At 44.2% G+C, this 17,349-nt stretch overlaps 1 protein-coding gene across 6 annotated transcripts in view; it reads right to left on the reverse strand.

The window, feature by feature from the left end:
• The window catches only part of HIPK2 (homeodomain interacting protein kinase 2), a 205,433-nt gene extending 188,090 nt beyond the window's left edge, over nt 1-17,343 (reverse strand). For all 6 annotated transcript variants that reach the window (XM_032761917.2, XM_032761916.2, XM_032761915.2 and 3 more), the window contains exon 1: nt 17,151-17,343. In XM_032761917.2, coding sequence (XP_032617808.1) covers nt 17,151-17,169 — 19 coding nt within the window. In that variant the 5' untranslated portion in view covers nt 17,170-17,343. The remainder of the gene's footprint in view (nt 1-17,150) is intronic.
• Between the last annotated feature and the right edge of the window lie 6 nt (nt 17,344-17,349).

The raw sequence follows: 17,349 nt of genomic DNA on the forward strand, positions 1-17,349 counted from the left end.
AATGCATTACCCATCTTAAAAAAGCTCCATTCAAAATTTCCTAAACTGAAAAGAAACTGAATATGAGCCTAACCATACATCAAACTTGGTGACATACTCTCTGAGGTAGAATTTATTTTTAGGAATTTTAGAACACAGTATTTTTAATACATACCCTTAGTGGAATACATTTTAAGAACAAAACAAAAATTACAAAGAAGTATTAAACTTTCCTCTGTAGTTTCATATTGGTAATAATATAAATATCAGCATTTCGAAACTATATTCTTTACATTTATAGGTTAAAGAAAAAATAAAGATTTTTCCATACCAGAAAAAGGGAGTTAAAATAATTACTAAGGAAAGTGAGAGCACAAGGATTTTAAAACTAAACTGGATATGTCCACCTGAACTCTTAAATTTTAACAGTATATATTTTCCAGCTTTGTCCATTGAAATTCTCTAGAAACAAGTCACCTCTGTAGCAATAACCACCCCCAATACCCTGATTGTAGTCTCTAATACCATTGTCCCATACCACTGAAAAGTACAAGATGAGCTTGGAGCATTTGTGTCATGAATCAACACAGCTTTTCAAGATTATAGAAGTTCTGTCGAAAGGTCACAGGAGGTAGCTGAAGGGGTCTCACTGCCTAAAAGTTATAACAAAAGAGTAATGATTAGAACACACCAAATCAATAAAAATCCATGAATGTATAATGTTAGAAAGACAGAAAAAAACCACGTGTCACTACGTGAAGTGGTTATTAAACTCCTTACTGTGAAAGTTAATGGGGAAAGGGAAAGCATTAACAGAGACCCTGCCTTTCCAGTGGGAACCATGTGTCAGAGTAACCAGACAGCCCCAGGCAGTGCAGGAAAGCTCCACTTTATAGAAGAAATGAAAGAATTACAGAAACATTTCCCAAAACCCAAGGAAGGTATGGTTCAGGCAAGAATGACCACTGGGTACAAAACCATTAAGTAAACGATTTGTATGCAAAGTTATACCACACAAGTCACTTTCTGGTCTCTAGGGGGAAAGTGTAACTGGACGATGGTGGGTTCAGGCTGTCACAGCCCTAGGCCAGGGGTCAATCTCAGCATCCCCAGTAGTGGGCCTTTTTAGTAACAATGAGTGAAGCACACTGAATTAGCTCTGGTGAGGTCTAGCCAAAAGCAACTTGAATCCTGCAAGCCTTTCCATACAGGAAATCAGAGGATGGAGAAATAAGCCTAACCACACCATAAGGAAGCAACCTCACACTCTAGTAGGTCAGAGGTTCTGGAGGCAAGACCAGCAACTGGTCTGCTGCTTCAATAAGAGACTGTGCTGGATTAAGAGACTAAAAGGAAGTTACAACCAGACACAGGGCATGATACTCGATTAGAAGTGATTTTGACAAACCAGCCTCGAAGGGTATTTGAGGGCCAGTTATGGAAATTGGAATAGAAACAAGGTATTAAATGAGATGAACTTTATTGAAATACAAAGTTGGAGATTGTCATCCAAAAAAAGCAGATAACAAAACAGTGACACATCATTTTGGTTAAAAAAATGTGCACATATCTGTGCACACAAAAAGATGTAAGAGATGTAACAGTGGTCATTTCTGGACAGAGAGAGAGAGAGACTGTGTGTATGTGGAGTGTTTTGCTTGCCTTTATTTTCTGATTTCCTTTAATTAGAAAATGTTATTTCTGTACTAAATACATAAAAAAGCAGTTATATAAGGCTTTAGGTTTCACTACTAATCTACAGAAGGTCATCTTAGAAATGATCTGTTACCTTTCTAAAATATGCTAAGTGGCCTGTCCATCAGTGGCATGGAGGATTCCTGGAATGACTTGGGAACAACCCCCAATTTCGAACTTCATTGCTTAGATGATTCTCTGACAAATCAAAGATTTCTTCCCCAGATGGCGGCAATACTGTAGAAAGAACAACAACTAGCACCGACAAAGTCTAAGAGAGATGAGGTGATGGTTTGAGAGAAGAAACAAGAGGAAAGTCAATTTTTAAGAGGGGTGCTGAAACGCCTCCTCAAGCAAACTTTACCTCCACTTCCTCATGTGAAAATATTACCAGCAAAGTTCCAAAGCTCTAGGGGAAAAGTGAGACCAGCAGGATTGAATGCAGCACTCAAGTCCCAGGGAGAAAACTTCACACCAGATATACCTGTTCGCAGAGTGTCTGTCTCAGAATCACCCTTTGACAATACGGATACACATGCACACCCATTTACAAACTCACCTATCAAGATGTCTTTTGCTTTTAATCATCACTGTCAATTTTTGAAGATATACTATACACTCTAAAAGGGTGGCAATTTCCTCAATTGCAGTTTCATACAAAAATCTGTATGAACAAAAGCATGTTGTACAATCATTCACTGATTTGCCAAGTTTTCAGAAGTGTCTATAATGTGCGTGATGGTAACGGGGTAGAGAACATAGAGACAACCACAGATGGGTTTCTATCTTCATGGAGCTTGCAGCCTAATGGAGAAGGCAGGTGGAAAACAAATATGCCCCAATAAGCGGGTTCATGAAAATTGTTGTGTCATGAAGGAAAAGAAGAGGGTGCTCTGAGATGAGAAGAGGGGAATCTGATTTACACTGGAGGATCAAGGAAAGCCTCCTGGAGGAAGTGACATTTGAGGTGTGACCACAGAGTGAGCATGAATTAACCAGGCTGCCAGGCAGGAGAACATTCCAGGAAGGGAAGACTCTTGTGTGGGAAAGGGTGCTGAAGCAGGAAACAGCTGGGAACAGTCACAGAACTGAAAGAGGCCAGGATGGGGCAAACAGAGGGGAAGACTGGTGTCCATGGAGATCAGAGAAGCAAGCCGGGACTGGGCTGTGACCCATGCTGTTCGGGATTCAGGATTTTCTTCCAAGTGTGATGGAAAGCGGTTGGACATCTGAAGTGCGACAGTGACAGGATCAAATGTGCACTTAATATTACTATGGGAAACTGGCTGGGGAAGGTCAAGAACAGGCATGGAGGGACAAGTCAGGAAGCCAGTCCAGATGAGACATTATGGTGGCTTAGGCTAGCTACGGGGATCCGAACTACAGACTGGACACCAAATTCAAACCCAAGTCTGCTTTTAGGAATAAGATTTTACTGGAACACGCCCCCCCTGCCCCCCACACACACCACCACTCGTGTATGTACTGTCTGTGCAGCTTTCACTCTACAACTTGGGTAACTGCGGCAGAGACCAGATGGCCTGCAAAACCTCAAATATGCACCACGTGGACCTTTACAGAAAAAGTTTGCCAATCCCCAGAAAAGGGATGGCAGTGGAGACAGAAATGGATGGCTTCACGATAAACAGTCTGTCGTCATTATTCCTGGATTCCACATTTGCAAATTCACCTACTCACTAAAAGGTGTTTGTAACCCCAAAGTCAATACTCAGGGCACTTTTGGTCATGCCTGCGCATACGCAGAGCAGCAAAAAAGTTGTGCTGGCCAACACACACATTCCCAGCTGAGCTCCACAATGGTGACGCTCTGCCTTCCTGTTTCAGCTCTTATATTATAAACAAGTACCCTTTCAACTGTCTATATAGTGCCACATTTTTTTTGCATTTTGGTGTGTTTTGTTGGTGATTTTGCTGTTTAAATGGTCCCCAAGCACAGTGCTAAAGTGCTGCTTAGTGCTCCTAAGCACAAGAAAACTGTGATATGCCTTATGAGAAATGCATGTGTTAGATAAATAAGCTCGTTCAGGCATGAGTTATAGTGCTATTGGGCATGAGTTTGATGTTAATCAAAACTATATGCTAAAATATATGTTTAAACAGAAACACACATAAAACATCATCACACCAACATATGTAATGCTATACCAATGTACAACATCTACCAACATACAACATTATTACACCAATGAAACTGATACTACGTATTGATCAGTCAATGGAAATATGACCAGAGGCTCACAGGAACCTAACTCTGTATCTCCCTTAGGAGTAATGATTCATTCACTAATTCAGTGTTCCTGGCGACTTTAGAGAACACAGCTATGGCGAATGATGAGAATGGCTACACCTGGGAAGCAAAAATCAATACAATTTGGTGATGGATTAAATGTTAAGTAAAACAAAGTCAAGGATGACTCTGGGTTTCTGATGTGAACTACTGGGTGACAGAAGGTGCCGTTTATGGAAATAAAGAATTCTAGAACAGGAGTATATTTCAGGGGGTTGACCAAGATGTTTCCTTTGGACGTGTTAAGGATGAGATCCCTATGAGATATCCAAAGAGAGAAGTCCAGTAGCTTGATGGCTTTATGATTCTGGAGCTCAAAAAAGAAGTCTAGGTAAAGATACAACTTTAGGAGTCCCTAACAGATAGAGGCAGCACTGAAAACCTGGGAATGATATGTCACCTGGCGAGAGGGGTAGAATGACAGCAGGGCCCAGGCTGAGAGCAGCACCCAGACAAACAGGTGGGTTAACTCAATTTTTCATCTTGGTGGTTTGATTTGTTTAATATAAAAGTATTATACTTTAGGCTTGGTGTGGTGGCTCACGCCTGTAATCCCAGTACTTTGGGAGGCCGAGGCAGGTGGATCACCTGAGGTCAGGAATTTGAGACCAGCCTGGCCAACATGGTGAAACTTTGTCTCTACTAAAAATACAAAAATTAGCCGGGCGTGGTGGCAGGTGCTTGTAATCCCAGCTAATCAGGAAGTTGAGGCAGAAGAATCACTTGAACCCAGGAGGCAGAGGTTGCAGTGAGCTGAGATCATGCCACTACACTCTGGTCTAGATGACAGAGCGAGACTCTGTCTCAAAAATTAAAAAAGTATTAAACTTTTGCAAGGAAATTAACCCGGTGATGTATCTAGAACCCAACAGATGTTCAAATCCCTTGACCTAGTATATCTACTTTGGAGGACCTATCCTAACATCTAGACAAACCTCAATGTTACATAGAATTACACTGAGGAATAACTCATGATGGTAAATAACCTTAACATTTGGGGAATGTTTATGCTGACAAGACTAATAATATTTTCCTCTGTGAGTTCATCTATAGCTTCTAATCTTAGAAATTTCAACTCCTCCAGAGGTTTAATAAATATCCACTTCCATTTCCTTCAAGCTTTTGTAAAAAGCTTTGTAAAAAGTGGAATATTTGCCTTTATCTGCTAAAATGCAAGCTGCTTCAGGGCAGGAGTTTTATCTATTTTGCTCAATGCTGTACATGTGGCACCTAGGAGAGTCCCCAGAACACTGAATGTATTTTGAACATATTTTTGTCAAACTTCCCATTTTAATCAGGCAGAATTTACATTGGTGTAATGATGTGAGGTGATAACAGCCACTGAGATTTTTCAGATTGCTCTCATATAGTCCCATTCCCATTCAGGTAATCAGCCTTCCTTTCCCCATGGCCTCACGGCACCTCCTCCATCTTCTGTTAAACGCTCACAGACTACGGAACCTGAAATCTGACTCCCTTCTTCTGCCCCATGGATGGGTCTGTCAAATTTTGTCCCAAATTTGAAGCGTTATAGTTTGACACTGGATAGAGCTAACCCCTTCACCACTCTTATGGTCCATGCCTAACCTATGTCCTACCACCTTATCTTTTAAGAAAAGCAACAGAAATTGGTCTCTCAAGTTTTAAAATACTTATCCAGATTTTAATGAAAACAAAGACCATTGATACCTGGAGAAGAACCAATGTATTTACAAGTTTCCCTCTCTCATCTAGGAGGGATGAGGAAGAGTCTCTACTGTGCAGCTGGTGGTCAGGAGTCAGTTCTGGACCCAGACTGCCTGGAGTCGATCCCATCTCTGCACTCAGGAGCTGCCTCACCTGCCTGTGCCTCTGTGTAACACTGTGGAAGTGGAACCTCTTTTGAGTGTTACTACAGGGATTCAATGAATTCACACATGTAAAATCTTAGCGCAGAACTGGCAATAGCAAGTGTGCGGTAAGTATTAGCTGTTATGATCATCTTCCCATAATATGTTTTTCCTTAGAGGTCTCAGTAAGAGTATTCCTGAATATTTGATATGTTTTGCTCTCAAAGGGGACTCGTGGCTTGGCTGCCCTCTACCACATTCCTACATGCCAGCCACGGGTCCAAGTGCTGTACATTCACCACCTCACTTGACCCTGTTTGATAAACACGACAAATGGAACAAGAGTGTCACAGAAATCTGTGTTAGTACCTTCGGTCTCCAGCTTGATTGCGTCTTTTCCAAGGAGGATCCCAGATCCTCCTTACTGGAGTCAGTCTTGTACATGGCATGGATCACTCTAACTTACCTGCAAGAAGCAGGGTGGCCTGCCAGTGAAGATAAGGGCATGCGCTGGCGACAAGCAGACTGAGGTTCAAACTCTGGCTCTACCAATTACTTGTTATGAGTCCTTGCATACGTTATTTCATTTCTCTAAGCCTCAATTTTCTCTTCTGTAAATGGAGGAAATCATAGAGCTCTTAAATATTAGTTAATAATAGTGTATTACTATTGTGAGGATGATATTTGGCCCATTTTATTCTGGAGCCCCAAGACCAAACTGGATGAACTACACAGACCAGCTGGCTCTGGATGAACAAGAGAAAGTGGCTCCTGCACTTTGTGACCTTCCCTGAGAAGATGTGAAGGAAGGTGAGAGGAGAGGAAGGCCGGAGGCTGGATCTGCACGTGCCTATGGCTTCTGGAAGTCACGGCCACAAAAGGCAGTAGAATTGCGAAGAATGCTAAGGCCAGGTCCCTGACTCTGTCACATCCAAGAAAAGCTTTCACCAAAACAACCACCATCTGATTCTAAATATTTCTGACTTTTAGTTCCGAATGTACTCCTCCAAAACAATGGTCCTCAACTGGAAATGCAAATGCTCAGGCCTACCACAGACCTACTGAATTAGAGACTTGGGGTGAAACCCAGCAAGCTGTTGTAACAAGCCCTCCAGAGAACTGAAGGGCAGAAAGGTTGAAGAACCACTTCTTCCATACAGTCCCTTACACAAATACACCCCAAAGAAGGTTCCGTGTGTACATCCACTTAGACCTTCACACCTGCAAGTAAAACAAAGCAAATACACACTCAAGGAACACATAGTCAAAGAATAAACAGGTAGGTAAGGGAGCCTGGCTCTGTGGGTAGACAAGTGGGAAAAAATAAATAGGTAGAAGCAGAGAGAAGAGACATCATCAAAGGAGGATGGTAGGAGAGGCCATGGAAGTCAGTGGCTGAAACCCACAAAACATAACAGCTGTCAGAATTACCAGGTTCTCTGTCAGGTTTCACCAGCAGAAGGAACATACTAGTTACTGAACTACTTCGGCAAACAACAGGAAATGGGTCAGTTTCATCAACTTTGCTTTAGGAAGCAATCATATGTATGAGACCAAGGTTGAGGAGGAAAAGGAGAGCAGAGGATGCAGAAATGCAACCACCAGCCATATAAACAGGAAACATTTCAAGTTGCCTTTGTTGCTTAAATTTTTGAAGCAAGGTGTCCCCTTACCAGTACTGCCTTTAGGACAGGGCAACAAGGGCTCAAGTCCTGAACTTCACTGGGTCAAGGCCCAAGCTCACCCCTCCCCACAGGGGCTGTGCCCATTCATAGGCTGAGCACCCACCCTCTTCTTCAAGACCAGGCTCTGGGTCCCTGGGGCCATGAGATTCCCTGCCCAAAAGGCTTCATGCCTGCTTCCAGGTCCTTTCCCAGGGCCTGTGGGTGGACACGTAGACCTGGAAGGTGGACAATAAGCACCCCAGGTCCAAGGGGAGGCGGGAGTGGTCGCAGCTTGGACACACAGACCAGGAGTAGAGAGAGAATTGGGTGGATGGCAGACTAGGGGCCTCGCTTCACACTCTTGACCCAAGACCCACAAATGTCAAGGCAAGCTCACCCCCTAGCTTGTGTCTTAGAAGCGTGAAAGTCTGAGTGTTCAACTAATTTCAAATGCTGCTCATCTGGACTGAAATGCTTCCCAGGCAGGTGGGGAGTAGCCCCAGACAGTGAGACTACAACAGCAGGGGCCTGTCTGAGGTCAGACTGTCATGCCTGGAAACAAGAGGCAGGGCTCAAGTTCCGGTGATGTCAAACAGATAAAATGACTTTAAACTGGGAAATCAGTTTTTTTTTTTTTTAAAGCTGCTTAATGACTTAAAAGTGCTTTGAGGTTCTGTGAAACTCATCATGATTGTACTGACTTCTCTCCTGTGATTTTTGTTGTTGTTGTTATCAAGTAGCTCATGGTGACAAGATGCGAACTTTCTCAGGGAAACACAAGGAACCACTGAGGGCACTGTGGCCTTGCTTTCCTTGGGACAGAGGGAAACACTCCCTGCAGGAGGGGCTCAGTGCAGCACTGTGGGCTGCAAGGGGACCAGGAGAACCAGAACTCAGGAGCTTCCATATGCCTCTGGGGAAAAAGGAAGTGGCTCTGACAGCCTGGTAGCAACCACTATACCTGGAGCCCCACCTGGCAGTGCAGTCTAGCAAAGCTCCACTCAGCATTCTGGAGTGTTCTGGGGCTTCTGTGCAGACCGCTACAGGGGAAGGGGGAGGAAGAGCCCTAGCTCTGCTACCCCAGCACACATAACATTGGAGCAGCCTCTTCATTGCTCTGGCCTCAGATTCCTCCTGTGTCAAAGACTGAATATTAATGCATGAAGATCTCATCAGCGTTATACTATGACCCAGTCGGATCCTGTGAAATGCAAGCGAGCCTACAAAAAGAGATTCTTTAGAAAAACAGAACATCATGGTATTGCCAATCCCAGCAAGTTTTCCTGATCCTGGATCACTGCCATAAGGTGTGGGGAGGAAAGCAAAAAGAAACCAACATTTATTGAACCCCTGGACCAGGCAAGCCGACAAGTGCTCGATGCATGTTCTCCTGTACCACCCCAACAGCAGCCCTGCCCCATCTCCACGGCTGCAATGCCTTCCACTGCACCACAAGGCCTCCCAGCATGGCCCACCCCTGGCTGTCTGGTTCCTTCTATTATACCCAGGCCAGTAAAAATTACCTTGTTCAAGTATCATTCTGATAATATCGGTCCCCTTCTCCACACCACAAAATGTCACTTGAATTAGAACCCCTTTTAAACCTTTTAACAACTGATCCCAAACACTTACCATTCTCATCTGCTAGTCTATTTTGTGCTTACCACTCCAGCCAAGCAAAAATTACATTGCAAATGAATTCCATTATGCACTCTGCTTATTCACCTTGTTAAGTCAACACAAGAGCTTTGCCTGTTGCTGTTGTCTCTTTCTATAGGAATACCTCATTTATCCGACATCCTTGGAAAGAAGCTATCCACAAAATTGATCTACATAAATTAATTTCCCTCTCTACCGGAAACTTAACCATTTAAGCAGCCTTAAATCCTCTTTGGAGTAAGTCACTGTAACAAGCAAATGAAAGAATTTCTTTAACCACTGACTAGTGGAAGCATTTCTGTAATACATTAGAGAACCTCCCAGGCTCAGTTAACAGAACATAATGAAACTGATGAATCTTTTCCTGATGGTACAGGTCACACTTAATGAATAATAGTAGTGACACTGTGCTGGAGCTGCAGAGGTGAGTGGTTCAGGGGAAAAGGCTGAAAGCACGTGTGCATTCTCTCTTGGTGCTCCTTCTCCCTGTCACGAGTTTCCCTGACACTTTCCTCCAGAAGTCCCTGCTACTTGCTCAGATTCTGGTGAGTAGATGCCGTGACACAGAATTCAGGAAGGTGTAACTTGCTGTCTTTCTGTACAATTTCAAAAATGTACATGCTGGTTTTTGTCAGAGCCCTATAAATCTTTCATTAGATACAAAATAAACAAATTTTAAAAGAACACATTTCCACAATCGGCAATAAGCTGGAGTTTTCCAAATCTCCCGGCTCTGTGACTTCTTAAAATTTTTTAATTTAATACTCACAACCTCGGCATTATAACCCTGTGACTTTTAACAGAAATCCAGGCACAAACACCATTAAAATTTGCTTCCTTAATGCTATGAAACTATAAGTTCTATATTGTATAGAGCTGGCTTCTTATCATAAGCCCTTGGACGAATGATTTTACTTGGGAATAACGATTCCATAAGTTGAATCAACAGGGAAATATTAGTATGAAGGAAAATGGTAAAAATACACAAACTCTTTGTTCATCAAGATGCAAATCTATAACTGTGTGAAGCCAGAAGTGCTTTTGTAGTCAATGTTATGGAAGGTTCTATGGTGATCTCTCACTGTGGATGGACAGAACCACCTAGAGGAAAAATACCCTTGTCCACTCACATATTAGACTGCATTCTTTTTGTGACAAAGGTTTTTATAAGTCGACAGCATTAACACATGCAGAAGAATTGATCAATCTTAATTCTGCTTAAACACAGTGGCATTTAATTGATCAGAACCTACTAAGGCAAAAGTACTTAGGTAAGAATTGTTAAAACAGACTACTTTCAAAAACATTACAAATTTGTTCAATGCTGTATTCAGAAATAAGTGGCTATAAAACCACAAAGTTATTTTGGAGTTTTAAAGGTTTGCTGCCTTTTTTTTTTTTTTTTTTTTTTTGGCAATGGTTTTACTAGCTTGCTTTCTAAGGGCAAAGATATCTGTCAGAAAAAACACAAGCTGCAGTGATGTCGCTCATTACATCTTTTGCCTTTTCCATTGGCTTTAAACCAAAAAGAGGGAGGACTACCCTCTGAAAGTCTGACTTGTAACCACTCTCATAAACACCTAGCTCACTCACCTTGGAGAACCTAGTAAAACAGGTATGGCTTTAGCTGACTCAGAATCTATAACGAATTTGACAAATGGTCCTTTCTAAATGAGGATGACCTGACACTGCTCTGAATCATCAAGATTCTTCTGTGTGCTCGCTCTTCTTTCAACTGTAGTTCAAGTTTTTACACTTATGGCCTCTGCATTCTGTTTGTCGGATCTACAGGAGATAATTAAGCAAGATTCTAAAGAGTTGGAAGTTGAGGGGTGAAATGCAAAGTGATCAGTGGAGTCAAGCAGAAGGTGGCTTTGTTGGGGTGAGGGATGCCAGATACAAGTACAAGAAAAATAAAGACTCACAGCCGAAATGAATGCGAGCTACAGATGAGTCACCAATCCAGGGCTGCGTAAGTTATAACTTAGATGCATTAAAGGGAACGGTCAATTCCACAAATATTTATGAAGCACCTACTAGGTTTAAGGAACTGCACGGCTATTGTAGGGGATACAAAGATGAATCAGACATGGTTCCTGCCCTCCAGGGGTTCACGATGATGCAAGAACCCTGAAGTCGTTTTTCTCTTACACGCGGTACTAATGAGAACATTATTAAAGAGCTGTATTCAGTTTTAACTGCCACCGTTTTTTTAAATAGGGAGAAACTAGAGAGAGTTCAGAGGAGAGAGAGGAGATGCTTTCAGTGACACAAAACAGGCTCTGTGAGGAAAAAGCTAAAGAGACCCAGTTATTATCTTCAAGTATATGAAAGGTTTTAGAGAAAGGAATTGAGTAAAAGAAAACAAGTTTGAATGACAGCAGGCAAGATTTCAGTCAGGCCCAGGAATTTCTTGACAATCAGGTTAATAGAGTACTGGAACTGGTCACTCAGGGAGTTCCAACTGTCCTTTCCTGGAAAAAATAAATAAATAAATAATGAACTGACAATTTCAAGTCATGGACATTCACCTTCCTGAAGACGGGGGTGAACTATATCTCTGTCAAGGTCTTCTGCTCTGCGGCTCTATGCCCCTGAAGCTAGGCCAGGCTTTTCTTTTTCCACAATTCCCGGAATGATCTGCTCTGGGTAAGTAGCCACTGAATGCTTTGGAGTGACCGCCCGATCTATATCCCCACCACCAAGTGCCACACAACTACCTGGATTACAAGGTCTCAGCCAGGCGAAAAGGCTGGGATCAATTCTCCAACAGCCACATATGATGCAAGAGTCCACTCGCAACAGAGCCTACGACACACCAAATATCGCAAACGAAAATCTCTGAGAACTTGTGCAAATAAGAAATGTATTTGCACTGGCAAGGATATAAAATTTAAGTAATAAATAGAGGAAGACAGGATCTTCTGCAAGTTAGAGACAATAATATTTATGGACATTTCTAAGAAAGCTTGTAATGAGTATTTTCTACACTCAGAAACACTTTTTTGAGTCCACGTAAACAAAATACTTCAAGAGAGAATAGGAAAATGGGGTCTTCCCACTCTTTATTTATTTATTGAGAAAGACTCTCGCTCCATTGCCCAGGCTGGAGTGCAATGGCACAATCTCAGCTCACTGCAACCTCCACCTCCTGGGTTCAAGCAATTCTCCTGCCTCAGCCTCCCAAGTAGCTGGGATTACAGGCACCCATCACCACGCCCAGCTAATTTTTTTTTTTTTGTATTTTTAGTAGAGATGGGGTTTCGCCATGTTGGCCAGGTTGGTGTCGAACTCCTGATCCACCCGCCTCGGCCTCCCAAAGTGCTGGGATTACAGGTGTGAGCCACTGTGCCTAGCCAAGTCTTCCCGTTGTAGCTGAAGAAAACATAGGCATGTCAGAAGTATGAACTGCCACTAAAAAAAAAGGAGAAGAAAAAACTCCATCTTGAATCAGACCCATGGTCTAGTGAGTCTATGTTTCTTTCACTTCCCCCACCCTGTAAAGTCGAGGACAGGGATTAAGATTTTGTCATTTCGACAAACCCAGAACCTGCCACAGGGCCTGACACACAGCAGATCCTGCATAAATGTTTGTTGAATGAATGCATTAAGGATGAGCCCTCGTCTGTCAAGTGGTGGAACAAGTGAGTTCATGAGGGTGAAGGGTGCAGGGCGGTGCACAGCACAAAGTCAATATGGCCTAAGTCACAATGATCACCGTGACCCTCAAGCATCTGGGTTTCTTTTAGAGGAAAAATAAAGATCTTCCTATACTCTAGGTTTTTCTTTTCTTTTTTCCCCCAACAGGGAATTGCCATATGAAATGGAACTCTTGCGAGTTTGGGCCTTTCAAGTTCACATCCCATCGGTGGTTATATAAAGTCTGCTGCCATTATTCTGAAGCCCGTCTTTGATACCAACCCAAAGTCCTTGAATTGTCATCAATAAGACTACCAGAAAGCACGGGCGAATTACACGTTCAGAGAACAATAAGAAATGCTCACATATCCCACCCTCTTGATCATCACTACTTTGCTCCATACAAACCTCAAAGGTGGTTCCCCAAGACTGGTCTCTATGGGAGGAAGGGAGAGAGAGAGATGAAGAAATATAAAACATAAAATACAAAGAATCTGAGCCCCTGTAAACTTACAGAAAGCACCAAATTGTCTTTTGTAGGAAAATGATGTTTAATGCATGGTGAGGCAGACCCTGGCTTGTGGTGGGCGAGGAGCCTCCCCTTGGAGGAGGCCCTTGGTGAACCACCTCTGGGTGCCCCCTTGCCCAGCCTGCTGCCTTGTTTAGGAATGGATCTTGGTTAACGGCAAAGGTTATCTTTCATACTTGGGGATACTTTCCAAGAGGCACAGCTGCAGCCCCTGAAACTCTGCCCCAGTAGTTTATTTCCACATTTTTCAAGTAGCACAGAAAGTGCCACTATAGAAGAGAAATTCTCTACCTGAAACCAGCAGAAGCTCAATGCAAATAAAGAATCTGGAAAGGTCACAGAGGGGGTAAAAAGAAGGTTCTTTCTTCTATGGCTATAGGGGGTTTATTGTTGCTGGTGCCCAAACTGGAAAGGGAATCGCAGGAGATTAATAATTGAAATGTTGCTATTATTGGTTTTCTAAACTATTTGTGGGTTATTCTTTCCCTGGAGTCATCATGCCTGTAAGCACTCAGAAGATAGAGGGATTAACACACACTGAGAAGATGCTTACTACAGCCAGGGACTTTACGTGCACTAGTTTCTAATGGAGTTCCTGCACAGTCCAATAAAGCCCAAAGTCGTATCACTAGATTCAAACTCAAGTTTCTCTGATTCAAGTATCATAGCATGCTGTCTGAAATCAAGGATAAAATTAAGGCAGCTTAACACACCTAAACACAGGAACAGATATTTTAGGGCATGTATCATCAAACTCTGCTAACCCAAGATGATTCAGAATCTCATTTCTTGGTAGACAGCTTGGTAGATAGGCATCTTCAGGTCCATCTGATGATGAATTGCAGCAGGACAGTTTTTGGAAGTCTGTGAAGTGTTCCTTTACATAAGCCAATAGTAATCAACACAGCATATCTCAGGGAGAGGAAACCATAAATAACTTGGAATTTAGGCTCCTCTCATTCAGAACCCATAATAGAGACCTTGGTGGTTGGCCTTTGCACTAGATATTGAAAAAGCCTTGCTAAGCAAGTTGATGGAGGAAATACAATCACAAGGCAAATGTTTAACCTTCTAAAGAAAATAAACCTTTTTATAAGAAGTTCAGTTCCAAACCACCAAAAACTAACATGCTATTTATAAACCTATCCTTCAAGCAAGCCCTGGAAGACTGATTCTCTTTGCCACCCATTAATTCGTATTATCAAATACCCCTTGTTTCAAAAACAGCATTTCTGTCTAAATCTCTGGCGGTTCAGAACGCTCCATTAATGCATCTGGGCCTTCACCTGGTGTTCTAACTTGGTGCAGCAGCACCCCATTGAAACAATTCCCCCTCGTGTCGTTATACTTTTCCTGAGAAGAATCATGCACACTCTTTAGGAGCTCAAAACCCACGAGGAATCCCTCTTCTTATATAAATCTACAGGAAAAGCTCTGCTCGTTTAGCTTGCACACAGGGACTCCATGTGCTCTGATTGAGATGGGTGAAAAATCAGGTTTCCTGAACCCAGCGGATGTCACCACAGCGGGAGAAAGGAGGTCATCACAGTCTTGGCACACTCATCACAGTGAGTGAATGCGGGTCCTAGCAACCTAATCCTTGATTCTAGAAGTCACCTGTCTGTTTTAGAGCATGTCCAACAATCTCTTTCAAAAACACCCAGGCCTGGGCTTTTGGCAGAGTGATGTGGGCTAGTTGAGGTGGGATGGGAGGAAGATTAGAAAAATAATTATAAAGGTGCACAGAGAAACATCCGGAATAAAAGGGTGCACAGCGCAGGAACAATGAAGAGGGCACATGGACAAGACGGAGGGAAACCGAGGGCTGAAAGAGGCCACCATGGAGGTCACCTGAGACAGGGAAGGAAGGCTAGCAAATAAAAACAGTTCATGAGACTTTTGAGATCCATGATTATTCTTAAACCGTAACACCCTACGCACCTGCAGTTCTTTATCTGGCGTAAGGAACTGGAAGAACAATGTAGCAGGAACGGGGAGAGCCAAGTCTCAGCCTTGGGGGCATGGCCTACATTCCATATGGATTTAGAATGAAAGGAGCAGGAGGAAAACAGTGCAGTTCCCAAGATGGCTTTCCAAAAAGTTGACAAAATACACCCCAACTCACATACCCGGTCCCTAGTAACAGGGAAACCAGCCGTTTACTATAGTTCTGAATTCAATGCCAAGTTCCTTCTCTCAACTCACCGGGAGTGTCCAGCAGAGGGAGTCTCAAGGAGGTACTTAATAAAGAGAAAATTGTTTCATTTTAACACTCTAGACAGTGGGAGCATTGACTGTAGCCCCCTCCTGCAGACGCAGATGAACAATGAACGCCCGACATGGGTTCTCCCGCATGTTCACACGTCCACCGGCATGTTCTATTCTGCGTGGTGGAGTGATCAGAAATTTCGTTTTGTTTTGTCGAATGGTTAAATGGACCTTGTGTTCTTCAGAATCAAAGAGGAAAGCCCCTGGAATAACATCTCTCTGTTGCCTTCTAAACAGCCCCTTTGTTTCTAAGAGAGTCTGAAAAAAAATATTTACAGTCTATAGGTTATTTACAGCCTTGTTATCCAGGGCCTGACTGGTAACTTTATTCCGGCCAGAAACCTAATTCATTTGGAGCCCTGAAACTAATAACAGATTTTCTTTTCAGATAAGTTTTTTTTTTTTAATCAGCCTCTTATAACAGAGATAAAACTATTAATGCCTTCCCTGTCTCACTGGCCACAACTGTTCTCCGGAGTTACAGGAGGATTACATTCCCCCCTCGTGCCCTCCTCTGTACCACACAAACCCTGTCCCCTCTCATTTGCGATTTCATCCACAGAATATCTGAACAAAACCGAAAGAAAGCCAGGGGGACCCACGCTAAAAGTATGTGAAGGCTGCGATTTCAATGATTTCATGAGACAAACATTTCCACGATGAAACGACTGAAAAATCAGACACACTTGGGTTTAAAATTTCTCCTACTACAAGCACACAAAAACACATCGAAGTGTAAAAACTTAGTTGATTCTGGGTTGCTTTCTGGCTGGAAGCTGACAGAACGGACTGAAGAGAAACGAAAGACAGTGTGCAGGGCAGACCTACTGCTTTTCTGCCTTGCGTTCTTTTCTTTCTTGCTAAAGGCAGTCAAATGGGGAAAAATACCCCGACGCTAGGTGAAGGTGCACAACACAGGTCGACCCAGACCCAGCCAGAAAAACGTCTCCGCCGCTCCTCCGGCTGGAAAACCCAAAGTCCACGTCCCCTTCCACACGCTAATGCGGGGAGATTTTCGCCTATTTCATTGTTCTGCCTGGCTCTGACATGGACTTTTCATCTCTCTCCTCTCTCCCCACCTAGCCCCGTGCATTCCGATTCCACAGCCCCCCCAAAATCGGAGGCTCGCGGAGAATAAAGGAGCGTGGGGTGGGCGCGGAAAGAAATGGGAAGGGGCGCGGGGCGCAGAGCGAAGTGGAAAGGAGGTGCTCCGAAAGGTAATGTGGGGGGGCGGTGGAAGCTGAGCCGCATCACCTTCATTTATCGCAAATAAATAAAAAGCACAGTCACCGGTCCGCCTTTCCCGGCGCCCCTGCCCTCCCCGGGCAGCCGCCCACCCTCGCACACGCCCCCTCCCCTCCTGCGCCCCCGGCCCCTCTCCCCGCCCTGGAAGCAGGACCCTGCCGGCGCCGGGTCCCGGTCATCTTCCGGGCGAGGGAGGGGGTCGCGGCCCCCTCGGGCCCCGGGTGGGGGCTGGGGCGGGCGCCGGGGGCTGCGGGCGCGGGGCCGCGGGCAGAACAAAGCTGCGGGGGCCGCGGAGGGCGGCGGGCGCGGGGTCGGCGGGGCCGGGCGCCCCTTACCTTCGTACACGGGGGCCATCGGGGCCGGGGTGTCCGCGGTTCATGGCAACGGGGACGTGAAAGCGGCGCGCGAGCTCGGCCCCCCCAGCCTCAGTCGGAATCTGCCATCTTGAGCCTGTGTCTCCGCTCTCGGCGCAGCCGAGGCCGCCCGCGCCCGCATCACCGCCTCCCGTGGCCGGCGCCGGGGGAGGGGGCCGGG

The sequence above is a fragment of the Hylobates moloch genome, unplaced genomic scaffold, assembly GCF_009828535.3.
Source record: "Hylobates moloch isolate HMO894 unplaced genomic scaffold, HMol_V3 SCAFFOLD_1, whole genome shotgun sequence".
In the NCBI taxonomy this organism is placed as follows: Eukaryota; Metazoa; Chordata; class Mammalia; order Primates; family Hylobatidae; genus Hylobates; species Hylobates moloch.